General features: G+C 39.4%; 1 protein-coding gene and 1 long non-coding RNA gene across 13 annotated transcripts in view; one reads left to right on the top strand and one right to left on the bottom strand.

Moving 5' to 3' along the window:
• diaph2 (diaphanous-related formin 2) overlaps positions 1–14,355 on the top strand; it is a 353,639-nt gene that overhangs the window by 201,504 nt on the left and 137,780 nt on the right. For all 12 annotated transcript variants that reach the window (XM_071457232.1, XM_071457234.1, XM_071457233.1 and 9 more), the window contains one exon: positions 12,292–12,393. In XM_071457232.1, coding sequence (XP_071313333.1) covers positions 12,292–12,393 — 102 coding nt within the window. The remainder of the gene's footprint in view (positions 1–12,291; positions 12,394–14,355) is intronic.
• Positions 10,142–14,355, bottom strand: part of LOC139605612 (uncharacterized) — a 271,063-nt gene continuing 266,849 nt past the window's right edge. The window contains exon 3 of the long non-coding RNA XR_011684442.1: positions 10,142–11,413. This is a non-coding gene — a long non-coding RNA (uncharacterized lncRNA). The remainder of the gene's footprint in view (positions 11,414–14,355) is intronic.

The raw sequence follows: 14,355 nt of genomic DNA, 5'->3' as shown, positions 1-14,355 counted from the left end.
TATATATGCAAGATGAAACCTATATTGCCTTTGGTTAACCCTTACTTTAATACTACTGTTCTCTGTGAAAATACTAAGGAGTTTCCAATTTAAAAACCATTATTAACACAGGTACCATTATCAGTAGCTAAATACCTTTACCGGTTTTTTACATTGCAACAGAGGTGGTACATATGCTGTTGGTTTGATAGCCGTGTTTTTCTGAGCTTTACTGAACATTTTTAACAGTTTCTGCAAATGTGCACTAATGAACACTCCAACCTTAAAAAGTGATATACTGTACGTGGCTGGCAGTTCAAGCTTGCATGCGTTCATGGATGCAGATGAGGAGCTCTGATAAACAATGGTTCAGTTTTAACTGGCCTCGTAACTCTTGGCACAAGTGGAAAACAAAACATTACAAAACTCAGTTCAGTTCAAAATTTTTCCTTGGCATTATTTTTGCAAAGACAAGTAACAAGCAAGTGGGGGATTGATAAATGGAAGGAATAGTGAAAATTGAAGGAATCAAGGAAGCAAGAGGTGTTCATAATGCATCTAAAACTATGTAACTCAATCTTATTATCTTCCTTCTCCGTCGACATGTCTAATGTAATGATTTGTCAGCAGAATGTGGCAGTGCGCTGGCCTTGAAGTACCCCTACAATGTGTCACCCTGGCAGAGTGGATAGATAGAAGTTGATTGGCCCTCCTTATTCTGCATTAGGCCCCATCAACGCCTCAGAGATGATGTACACATCCCTGAATGCTGGCAGACAGTCCTGGCTCTAACCATTCATCTAGGCTCCATATGAATCCTTGCAATTCCACACAGATTTTCATCTCCATGCACCAGGCATGCAAACATACATACAGTACATGCAAATGGAGGGAGTTCCCTCAGTCGTCTCAATCTGTCATTTATCATCTGACCAGTAAATGTGTGTAAGATCCTTGCACATGTGCAAACACATGTTTGCATGCAACTCTGCTCTCTCACCCTTCTCCCTCCATCCTGTTTTCCTTTTCCTGGTGCACACAGGTCACTTTTGTATATCTGTTCATTAACTTTAAAAAGAAATCAGAGTCACTCCAGTACCACACCTTGTATAACAATGAGATGAAGGGGACAATGAAAGACAATAATGAACACTGGCTCAGTGAAAACAGATTGAGAAAGCTTGGCAAAGGTCTGATTTTAAAGGACTGACAGCCTGACAAAGCTATTCATTGCTATTGTTGGCTGGCAAGCAGCAAGGGAATGGTCCTGTAGACCTTGTTTGCGTGGGACAGAGTCAGGTGTGTGCACTCTGGTCTTCAGGGGCCTGGTTGCATTGTGTTTGCATTTAGTTTGGCACCACAGGACCTCCAGCCCCCTTAGTTCTTTTTAGTGGCACCCTGGCTAGATGCTTAGTCCACCTCACCTGCATTGTTTAAATCATGACACAGCTATACCCATGACCTTGCTGTCATTCACTTGCATTGGCTCTCCTTGGTGTTTTAATTGCTTCCACAGCCTCTTTGCCCCAGGGAGCAGGCTTAACTGGCATAATGATGGTATTTGGTCCCTTGCCCTTATTTTTCCTGCCAATGTAACACAAGGAGGCTAAACAATGCCCAGATTATTAGTAAGCACTGGTAAACTTGAATAGTTAATAGTGTAATCAACTGATACACATGCAGCGGGTTACTCATGATAGTTCATGTAATTTCTGCTGCTGGGGGTCTCTCAATCAAAACAATGAGAAAAGACGCCGTTGGGTGATGTCATGAAATAATGTGGGATCATGGGAGTTGTTGTCTTGACCATCATTGCCATAAGCTTCTCTCTTAAATCCAGACATCCGATGACTAAAATCCAGTTAAAATGTATAGTTGAAAACAATCAAGGTGTAAAAAGTTTATTTTAAAATGTGGAACTGCTGGAAACATTTGGGATAACGTGAGTAGATAATTAAACATGGGTCTAATCATTTTAAAATATTTTAACATGGAAAAGTTATATATTATAACTTCAAATTTATCCGTTACCATATTCCTAGTGTTATTATTATATTATTGCAGACTCACTGTGTCCCTACATTTTTTCCATGGAATTTTGTTTTTGTTATAATGTAGAGCAATGTCCCTGTGTTTTTGTCAGTGTTAAACGTTGAGTTCAGCAGCAGCATTGGTACAGTTGCACATTATTATAAGAACACATTTCACCACAAGTTCGAAAAATGATTAAGATGAGTGACAGAAGCAACAGGCCTAAATAATCAATTACACAGTAAAAGTGAAAAGTAATGTAAATAACGTAAAATATATTTTTACTGTTTTTTATAATCTTTAAGTTCCAATTTAGATTACTGTATTAAACCACATTATTTCCATCAGTTCAAACTATTTCAGTGGGATTACCTTTTCAAGTTAGCTGAAAACTTCATGGCCCATATTAACAATACTGCACTTCGGGATCTGTTGTGCCAATGGTCCCTGGAAAAATCTTCAACAAGTGGCTGACAATGATTTAATTGTTGTATTACACATGGTTTGCAATCTCTGGGAGGACTTGTGCCCAAGGAGTTCTTACTTACAGTAGGAGGGATTAAGTGGTATTGGTTTCCAGGAATTTAGATGAATGCTTAGCCAGTGTACTCTCCAAGCTTTCCAAGCATCTTTTCTTGTCTTGCCCCTCTTTCTTATTTTTCTTGTACAATATTTCTGCTGGACTACCTTCCATTCCCTTGTTCCTTAATTGGCATATCTTGGGAAATTGCTCTGTGTGTTTACAGTTATTAAATTCTTAAATTCCCTACAGTACATGCATACCCTCTTCTAATGTCTGCCCAAGCAAATATAAGCTTTTTAAGGTCTAATCAGCTTTCCTGCCTCCATCATGCGAAAACAGGCCATGGTTTCTCATGCACGATATATAGTTTAGAGTTTGCAGTGTTCCTGTGATGTCCAATTATAGCCATTTTCTAATTTAGCCTTGTCTCATCAAAGCTCATCACACTGACCTAATGCACAATCACAAAGAGTCATGTTTAATTTTGGTAACTTAACTCGGCCACTTACATTCAGAAGTTTTATAAAAATACACACGCTAATTCAGACTTCAGCTGCTGAGGTAAGTCCAACATCCAGTCCATGCCTTTGGGCTTTTTTGGAACATACACATATCACGTTGGGGCAGCACAGTAGTGCAGTGGTTAGCCCTGTCACCTCACAGCGAGAAGGTTCTGGGTTGGAACCTGGGGCCCAGGGCCTGTGGCCTTTCTGTGTGGCGTTTGCACGCCCTCCCTGTGCCTGTGTGTGTTCCCTCTGGGTCCTCTGGCTTCTGCCCACAGTCCAGAGACATACACATTAGGTTAATTGGAAATTCTAAATTGCCTGTAGGTGTGAATGTGAGTGTGAATGGTTGTTTGTCTCTATATGTAAACCCTGAGATAGACTGGCCACCTGTCAGGGTGTACCCTGCCCTCGCCCAATGTCGGCTGGGGTTGGCTCCTGCCCCCGCGACCCCAGAAGGATAAGCGATATAGATAATGGAATGGTCATTTCATGTTGTAAATGACATTTAACATTGTAAATAATGTCCACCATTTCTTTGTTTATTAACCAGTTATCATGGAATGTTACATAGTGAAAAACTGAGATTAGGATCATGAACAAGGTCAGGCCCACAGGTTGCCTAAAACATTACATTTAGCTGAAGATGGGGAGAAAATTGACATAAAAATACATAGATACATACTTACAATCAAATGTACAGTTTTGTAGACTGCTCCAGAGCAGCTGTTTTTCCCACCCCTACCTAGAACATGCCATGTGATCTAGCTGCCTGAAATGAGAGAGTCATCACTAAATGTTTAAGCACGCCCAGTTTTTGGTGTGTGTGGTAAGCTAACTCTCGTCAGCAGATGATATGGCCCTGGGGGCTTGTTTTGTGGAATATCAGAGTGGCTTCTTAATGTTTAATGTCTGCCAATGTATTTTATATTACCCCATCTCCTTTTCAAAAGGAAAAGCTAATGACTAACACCACACTGCCGCTATTCATTTGTAATTAATGTTGCCCTATGTTGTGTGCAAATGCACTAGTAAGAATATCAAAGAAGTGCAGGGAAGTGTCCAACATCTCTCGTATTTAAACTCAGCATGTCTTAATGAGTAAATGTGTGCACATCAGTTTTAGCACTCACTGTCTTTTAAAAAAGTAAACAGTGGGAAACATTTGTATTCATTTTATGATTTAGAATGAGCAGTAGAATGTTACACATAAAGCAGTTTTTTGTGCATTGGACAAACTCAAAATGATGCAGTGCTACAAAAGTAATGTAATTGAACAGAAGGACACACAAGGATGTATTGATGGGTAAGACCACCACCTGTTTGAACATTTATTTTGTCCTCCTGATCCTTGAGTTTCTCAAAGTGGTGATACACATGGAAACAGAAAAAGAGCTTCACCTACCCATCTACATGTTGTTTTACAGCATCTCTGGGGTTTCTTTTGTGCTCTTTATGTACTTGTGTTGATTTATTACATATTTGCTTCCATTAATGTGAAAATGACAGAGCTTCTAATTACCTATATGCTGTCACCTCTTTTAGCAACAGCTACCCTGAGTTTGTTTCCTACAGCTACAGAATAATGAATCAAAAAGCCTTTTTTTCCCAAGTATTTGTTGTTATCGCTGACTTCTTGTCTTACTTTTTCTGCCTCCCCCACCTGGAAAATAAATGTGCTGTTGTTGTCTTCATACTAATTCAAAATATATCCATTTCATTTAGATTTACCAATATGACTTTGATCTCCACATGGTCATGTGGTAGTGTTTTACTTTTAACTTTATCTCTTCTGAGGGATCGGACTAAACAGGCTAATTTTCGCTCCCCGCATGTATTAATAAGCCTTGGGTGCTCATGACCCTTTCACCAGTTGTCCTTCCTTGGCCGTCTTCCTTGGACCACCCCACGAGAACTGCTGTTCTGCTCTGACCCAGTCATCTAGCTCATCACAATTGGGCCTTTGTTAAAGTCTTTGTTAAAGTAAAGTCACTCAGATCCTTCTCAGATCCTTACGCTTGCCTTTTTTTTCTTTTATCTTTCTTTTAAATTGTAGCATGTTAGATAGTGTGTCGCATAGAATCACAAAACGAACTGACTGGGTTGTCTCACTATAAACGCCAGCGTTGTTAGCGTTCGTCTATGCACTACTTCTCTACACCTTGCCATGGCAACAACCTTTCCGCAAGGTCTCACAGGAGTCTTTCCTACTAGCCTTGCTTGTCATTATTGTTTATCTCTCTTGTCAATCACCCACATCACCACGATGCTCATCCATATGCATGGACCCATCATTACACGTGGTAGTCCATTGGCTGCAGGGTCTGGCAGTGCCCATGCCAGCCTTTGTTCTCTGCCGTAACAACAGGTGATTGTAGCAGCCTGGCACATTGTTGGGCATCATTTGCATGGTGTAAAAGTGCACATGTGGGGCAAGGCGATAAGTATGGCTTTGCATTGGTTTTGTTGGATTAGAGCTTAAGCAGGAGAATCAAGGTCCCCCTTGGGCTTAATTGTGGTTTATTTTGGCACACAGCACATAACTCTCTTCTGCATCAAATGCTAATTTAACAATGAAATGTGAAATACATTATGCTGATTTGCTAGGGCTGGAAAAATAAAACAGAAAAGGAGAAGAACTGAATAAACAAAGTAAAGGCAGGGGAAGGAGAGGGGAGGCCTGGCTTGGTGCAATATCAAATTCAGAAATTGATGGCGAGCACCCAAGGTACTACATGTACTTTTCAGTGATCATCACCACGCTGCTGATCTCTAGCCACAGGGTCCAGGCCAGGTACTCCGTCCTAAGGTTGAATATTGATTAAAAACACACACATTGATGTGCACACACACACACACACAGCATACAGCACAACAGTTAAATTTTGATTAGATGGAGTCCATGCAGCTTCTCCTCAGGCACACTGGGTACTGTATTTTCTTAACTGAGTAAAAATTATTTCTCTGTTTTCACTCTCCAATTCAGTGTCTTTGTTTCTGTGACAGATGGCACATCACTCGCAGAGACGCTCTCAGACAGCAGACTCCACAAACAAATTAATTTCTATTACTGTTTTGCATGCTAGCGCTGTTCTTTTTTGATTTATAGTCTCATATACGAGCACTGTATTAGACGAATGGAGACGAAGAAGAATATTCAGAAATGACAGAGAATTTTGATGCAGTGCAGTGAAGTTCATCCCCTTTCTTTCCACCTTAACAACTTTGTTTTTTAGCAAATGTTCTGGATATAGCTTGTCTTCACGTGTTAAGTAAATTTATTTGTAATTAGTGAGGGCTCTCAACAGATTCAGGTGAGAGTGGATTAGGCTTTCACGCACATTTTGTGCCTCACTTGTTGTCTCTGTTTTTTTTATTTGCTTGTTTTTTCTCTGTGTCACTTGTCTCTGTTCTCGTCTCTCTTGTTTTTACCAAATTCTATCTCTCTGATTATCTCTTTTGTTTCTCAATGTGAGCCCTCCATACGCTTATTATAATTTCCCTCTTAATCTTGCTTCACACCTTTCATGGTGAATGTAAGTGCTCAGGTGTACACATATAAAAAAACCCTCCGTATTTCCTTCTAAAAGACAAATTTAATGTCACACTTAGTCTGTCAGGTTTTCCAGCCCCAACCCTCAAATTAATCCCTTCCCCCCTCTATCTCTCTCTCTCAGCCTTTTTTCCCTCTTTCTCACTGTGTTTGTGTCTTTCTCTGAAAGTGCATTTCTCATTTAGTTTAATGCGATTTTAGAATCTGTCACACTCAGTTTGTTGCCTGTCAGTCTGTCACTGTAGCTTTGCTCATAGTGAGATTTGAGGTGTTTGTGTGGTTTGGCAGGGTATCGACTACAACAGCCTGTATGACTGATATTCATTGTTTAACATATTTACAAGATCTGCAGATTGTCGTTGTTTGCTCTCTTTTTTCTTGATCGAGTAACCCCTTTAATGTTGGGTTTGATCTTTTAAAATGTAAAATGATGCATTAATTAATGTTTTACAGGATAAAACAAGTAATGTAATTGTAAATGCTTTACGTACGACTTCAAATAAAAGAAAACTGTAGTCATGTATGTTTTTAAAATTCAAAATATTCAAACTGAAAATGTAAAATTTGAAAGGCACTGCTCTCCATGTAACTGGCAACTATTTGTAAAAACCGTCTTCATTCTTGTAAACAAAAACACAACTTGATAGCTTTTGTTCCACATATTCAGTTTCCAGTTCTGTGGTAGTAACCTTTTGTTTGAGATAGATGTTCACTACACCCACAAAGTATTGTGTAAAGTTACTTTTTTCCCTTTTGACTCTTAAGCTTAGTTTGAAAAAAAACAAAACACAACAACAAAAAAAAAAGGAAAACCTTTTGAAATTGTACATAATGGAATGGGCAAGCATTGGTTTGAGAAGTAAGCCTTAACATAGAATGTTGAGAAGTCTTCTTGTCTGTCTATTATTTTGTTATTGATTCAAGCTGAAGTCTTCACTGATTTGCCATGAGCCAGGTAGGGGGCCTGCTGAGGTGTCACTGTCGGGAGATAGCAGTCCCACGTTGCTCTTCATCACAAAGGATGGGCAGAATACCACAATTCTCTGTCTCCCACAATTGAGGAGAAAATCAATTAAAAGGAGAAAATCACATCTGTCAGGCGCATGGCAGACGTTTTCCTCTTCTGTCTTTGTTGTAAACCCCTCATCCGCCTTGTATAGAGGATACTTTACTCAGATCGTCTTTTAGACATCAGGTGATTCCCTCTCTTCTCTCCTTTATTTAACCCAGCTTAATAGAGACTGAATTGCTCAGAGAAAAGCTTTATCCATTGACTTGTGTCGCACTTTGTCGTATGACTTTTCAGTCATCTGTGGCGTTACTGTTGGGAATATTCTCCTCTGTACTCTGAGTATATTTCACAAGGTGCTAGTGTTAAATTAAGTGTGGTATATGTTAGTCTATCACACCTGCGTCACACAAATAATGAAGGCTCCACAGCAAATCATACAACTGACAATTCATTCATTCAACACTAGTACTATTTTTTTCTTTTTTTACAAAATACTATTCACATATTGTGTGTGTGTGTGTGTGTGTGTGTGTGTGTGTGTGTGTGTGTGTGTGTGTGTGTGTGTGTGTGTGTGTATAAATATTCTGAATATTCATGCTTTTTACTCCTTATGTTGCACTACATCAGCACCTGCTGATTTTACCAGCATGCATTGCTGTAAACTGTATGGTTAAGTTTATGTCTAATGGATGCCTAACACTCCCCTTTTAAACAGTATTAACTTGGCATAGGTTTGCGGATGCTGTGAAACTGTGAACCCGATTCACTGGAAACTGGTTGACAGCAGCAGAGATCAAAGTATGGAAGTGAAAGCCCTGCAGATACTGTCATCCTCTACAAATGTTTAGTGAACCGTAACCTGTATCTCATTACTTTTACACTCTCCTTTACCCTCGCAACTGCTTCCATTCCTCAAGTACAGACCTTTCACAGTCTGGGTTGCAGTAGTGGAACTATTTTGACAATATTTACTGCAGTGTAATTTCTTTTTCGGTGTATTGTGTATACACCAAAAAATAGACAGTTCCAAGTGAATAAGGGGAGAATGAGGGGAGAACTCCAGTAAGAGTGTTGTGGGGCTCCCAGAGTCCTTGAATTGACCTGCTGACAGTAAATCTATAATAAATAGATTTAATATTGTGTGCAATGATATCCTAATCTGTTTCAGAGTAGAATAACAACAAAAACAACGCTATGCTGTGGTTATTCTTTAAATTGAAATTGACCACATTTTGTCTGGCGAGCGTACACTGTACTCACATGTTTGACAGTAAAAAAAAAAAAAAAACGACTACCGCTGTCCCTGACAAATATTCATTGTTTCTGATTTGTCAAACTCATGACATGATTGACTGACAGGTGAAACATATCCAGAATTACACTTGGGAAACAAGGCAGTTTTTGGGAGCAGGATAAAAATATACATAAAAATATACACTACTGGAGCAGTGAAAAGCTTTTGAACAGTGACAGTCAGCGGAGGAATAACAAATCTCGCAATGAAGGCCCTAACTGTTGTTTGAATGTTGGAGCAAATGACATGCTCAGAGTCTGAGAGCATTTCTGAGCAAACAGGAGGAAAAAACACCCAGGGAAGAACTACCTATTGAAAAGAAATGAGCACACTGTTGCACATTGTGACTTGACAGGAATCTTACAATCACTATATGTTTTCTGATGACACGTGAAGTCATAATGTACACTTTTTTTTTTTGACTTAACTAAACCTGTGTTGAAGTTTCTACTTTCGCTATCGGAGACCAAATTCAAAGCTCATCTCTATAGTCCAGTTCATACTGTCACTGAATTTACCATGAACATTCCTTCAGTGAATGTGAATGTAAACATTTACCAGGTATAAATATATTCATTGTTTTCACACATTCAGCCCTCAATCAGTTTTTATTTTCAACAAGGAGATATGCGTATTTATGAGGTTTTAACCCAGACAACCAATTTAGCTTTTTGCTGTTGCTGTTTTGTGAGTGTATTGCTGTATCTTGGCACATGTGCTGATATGTAGTGCCTTCATCTTCGCCCAAGGCTGTAAATGAATGTGTAGTGTTGGTAGCATACTTCCAGTAATCTCTCCTAGACTGCTGTGTGTGTCTGGTGGCCTGTGGTGCAGAGTCTGGCCCAGCATCATCACCCAGTCTCCCACAATGCTACACATATGGTGCTGCCTTTGTGTCAATTGTGCTCTGTGGGGTTTCTGATAATTAACAAGATGACAGACAAATGAAATGACAAGCACAAGGTGGATTCGATTTTTCATTACCTTGTCTTCTTTCTCTTGTTTTTCAGTTGTATTCAATGGTGGCATTTTGAAAAGTTTTGGTATAATTTTTACCTCTTTCAAACCATTAATTCCCCTCCTAAAGTAATTACCAAGGTCTCCACCTCAGAAATCCATTGATAGGCCTGAATGGTCTGAGTTGTGTGTGTATATGTGTACTGTATGTCACCATGGATTTCTGTATGGCAGAGTATTAAAAGCACAGATTCAGGGGCTGGAATACATTCACCAACAGAGTACAGGACAAGGACACTGTTCAATCATTTCTATTCCATGCCAAACAGTGCGCTGCTCAAATGGAAAGGCACTGTAAAAGACACACTGTAAAAGACACACTGTAAAAGACACACTGTATAAGCGTGAAAACATACCCCTAATTTTCTTTTTGCTCTTTTCTCAGGAAGCAGTGTCAGAGAAGAACAGCCTAAATAATTGTATTTGCCACAGTATTAGCAGTAACTTTTGTAATGGATGAATGGTTTGCTTCTCGTTTTATACAGAATCAACGGAGTGAATATATCTGTTGTCAAGAAGAACTTTGTTACCAGTTCAGTAACAAAGTTGTTTGTTAGTGAAGTTGTTACAAAGATACAGTTTGTAACAACAGCTGATAATGTCTCTGAGTTCCAGAGAAGGATCTTTTTATTTATCTGTGTGTGTGTGTGTGTGTGTGTGTGTGTGATTGGAGCATTTTTGTTCAGTTAATACTACACATTTTAAAAGTTACATAAAAAGCAGATTATACAGGTATATGTGCATTTTAGTCAACAGTTAAACTTTTAAGTGTAACTAAAACTTCTTGGTATTAAAAAGCCTCGAAGTCTCTAAATTCTGTTATTTTTTTGTCACTTAATAAAAAAGTCATTGGATTCATGAAACAGCATCAGGAAGAGTTTATTGATGAAAGGTCATGAGTGAATAATTAGCAACATTAAAGCTCTGTGTGTTGTACAGTGCATCCGTGGCTCTGGCCCAAAGGGGAGAAAAGGAGACGTCATCATCTAGCTCCAATGTACAATTCCTATTACACAAATATGTTTACTTATTTATTTATTTTCTATTTCTTTTTTATATCATCAACCATCTTCTCTGCTTCTGCTGATATGATCAAAAGCCTTCATTATCAAGGCACCATTGCTTGCCGCAGACCTTAATTGGGGCCTCAGCAAAAGCAAGCAACATTTGAAATAATGGCTCCCTCCCAAACAGGAATGCCAGGCCTGCATTATAGCTTACTTTTTATATTGCTGAGCTCCCTGAGGGAAGGACAGAGATGTCATCATTAGTGGGCAGCAGACTATGGCCATGGTGCCCACGATGACTGCTGAGGTCTATAAAGCGGTCAGCCAGGCCTGTGGCCCAGTAGCTGTGCCTGCTCTCTGTTTTGCCTGCCTGAGTTCCCATCTGCCCACGTGACCCTGCGCCAGTCTGCTGCTGCTGAATAAATATGGGGGGCTAATGGAAAAGGAAGCTTTGTGAAGACCTGGAAAAGGGCACCTCTTCTTCTTCTTCTCCTCTGAGAAAAAGAGGGGAAAAGTCGCTGTGGTCAATTTTATTAACTTGGCTGACCTTCACACAAACAATTAACATTTACAGAAAACACAGCCCCTCCCATTATCTTCCTCATCTCCATCCTAATCTTCAACCTCACCACCTTATCCTGCTTTTTTCTGCTTGTACAAGGGCAATTTAATAGAGACGTGGCAAATTAATGGCAAACCCGTTGCATGTATTTTTAAGGCAACTGCAAGGTGATGTGGATTATGCAGTAGAAGGTCAGTTATCTGAAGGTCTCTGACATGTTCAGTAATTGGCTAAGGGCTGCTACTGTCACAGTAAACCAAGCCAGCAGTGGGCGGTGATTATGTGACCTTATCTATTCATTCGCCTACCAGACCCATCAGCAAACCTCTATACAGTCTGACTGAAATCTGGTCTACTAAAGATCCATATATGTTTGTTATGACAGCATACGAACTCAGAGTGAGTTCTCCATACGATCTGTATTCATTTACAAATCTGTAAGGAGCCTTAAATGTGAGTATTTATTCTGCCATGGCTCTAGAAAGGTGCATCAAATGGACAGGTTTATGTGCTACTTTACCAGTTGTACTGTCTAATATGAATAAACAGTGTTTCTAAAAAATGGCTTCGGGTTCAGTTGAGCAGGAATACACTCAGTCGCTTCACTTTGTGCTTGTATGGACTTCTCCTACTGTGTAAGATACCCTGTCTGTGCGAGGCGATGTTTATCATGACATGGAGAGAAAATGAGATTTGCATTAACAGTATCTCCCTGTGTGTGTGTGTGTGTGTGTGTGTGTGTGCTTGTTTGTTTTTGTGTGTCTGTGTTTATGTTTGTGTCTGTGTTTGTGTGTGCTCTCCCATTTGTAGAACCTGATAAAGAACCTGCCAGAGCAGAAAGAGCTGAATGCGCTAGCGGAACTAAAGGGTGAATATGAAGAGCTAGTGGAGTCGGAGCAGTTTGGTATTGTGGTGAGTATAATTTCCTGTGTTTGGATAGTGCTTTAGGTAGGACCATGAAATTAAGAAATTTTTAATTTAGAGGGTTGCATCCCCAAGAGTTGCAGTAATGTTTAATTAAAACATCTAACTGTATAAAGGGTATATTTGATAAAAAGAGAAACTAAAAAAAAGGTAACTCAAGTTCAAATGACATAGGCTGTGATTAAAAGAGAAGTACTTTAGACGTAGGCAAAAAACAGTTCAATCATTTCTGATTAGGATTCGGCATTGAGAACTCAGTGAATGCCATATTTTGACATCAACTGTCAGTGTTGTCTCATGGTAAAATCACACCCTGAGGCTATGAATCCTGTCTGTAATAAAGTTCTTTGAAAAGCATACAGCTGTAGTCAACCAGCTTGGTGATGTTTCCCAATCCTCTTATTGATTTACAATGAATGAAAATCTTTTGCAGTGGTTGGATAAATAATACTTGGGGTAACATATGGTAAACTTGGACTGTAACGATAATAAAGTATGTTTTCACTCAGCAGAAGAATTAGGTTTTCATTGGATAACTATGTAATGCTTAGCAGGCAATTACAATAATTGAGTATGTAAACTTTTTCCTAGTGTTTCATTATTTGGCTGTATATATCCAATTAATCAACACAATTGATGTTTTTTAACTTGATAATAAAGAGAAACATGTTTATTGTGCCTCATCAACGCAACTTTCTTTATCAAGCAATCTATGGTGCTTATTAAAAAACACAAAAAAAACATGGTGGATGAGTGAAAAGACAGGTTTAACTGTACTGTAGAAGAAGAAAAATACATCATCAAGCTGGTCTGACCTTTCCACTTAGTTACAGCTGTAATTACTTTTTAATTAACTGCTCTTGCCATCCATTTACCAAGTGAATACCCAGCACTTTAGGGAACTGTAAAAGGAAGTGTTGTCTTTAAACTTAACTTTACAACAAGATCAGAAGAGGTACATTACAGAGTTTTACAAAAGAAATGTTCAATTAGATCCAAGGGTCACAGTCGTGCCCCCATCTTCCAAGTTATTCTCTTTACTCGTTAAAGCCTTTTTTTTAGCCTATGTCTTTTAGGAGATTTAATGAAGCAGGGGGTGGCAGTATCCCTCGTGATCTCACCAATGTTGTGATCATATACCTCCTCACTGATGAAGTAGCTCCTCAATGCAGAGCTATTTAGTTCCCCTGGGAAATAAGCCATGTTCAAGCTTTTCTCTGCCAGAACTGTCACCAACGTGCTCACTTTCATTGTGATTTCTACTTATTGTATAGAAATCAATCCAAGTGAGTGAGAGGGGAGGAGTGTGTGCGCTTATTTGTGTGATTGTGTGTGCAAGTGTCTGTGCGTGTGTGCACGCAAGGAATTGAGGTGGGTGGGAATGCTGGTATGTATGTGTGTGTGTGTGTGTGTGTGTGTGTGTGTGTGTGGGGAGGGGGTGGTGGGTGGTAGTGTGTCACAGATGACTTGCCCATACACATGAATAAATTTAAGCAGTAATGAAACATTATGGGCTGGATCTGAAGGTTGCCTTCAAGCACTGGATTATGCAGCAATCTGTAGAATTTGTCTGTGGTTGCTGCTTTGCCACATATCTTACAGCCAAAACCCTATTTGTTTTAATTCCCTCCCATTTTCATAGCTATTTTTCCTCATTTTCTCTTTTTTTCCCTCCTTGGCTTCAGTGATTCCACTCCCAAGCCCGCAAGTATTGATTGGAGCTGTTATTTATTTATGACAAATCTTTTTAATGGGAGGTTCCCATATGAAAGTCAGGAGGGAGGCAGGAAACAGGTTAATCCCATTTGCAAAAGAGGGTAGTTGATTTTCAGTTCATTAAAACTAGTCACAGCAGTAATTACACTTGGGATTCAGCATGACAATGATGGCCATGTGGTGCCATATATGATTTATAGGATTTATTTTCTGTCTGTGTTCGCTCGTAGCTCG

This window comes from Trachinotus anak, unplaced genomic scaffold, assembly GCF_046630095.1.
Source record: "Trachinotus anak isolate AG129_WGS33_773 ecotype Australia unplaced genomic scaffold, CSIRO_AGI_Tana_v1 ptg000021l, whole genome shotgun sequence".
Classification (NCBI taxonomy): domain Eukaryota; kingdom Metazoa; phylum Chordata; class Actinopteri; order Carangiformes; family Carangidae; genus Trachinotus; species Trachinotus anak.
Note: the sequence above shows the minus strand (reverse complement) of the source record. Positions and strands in the feature narration are given on the sequence as shown.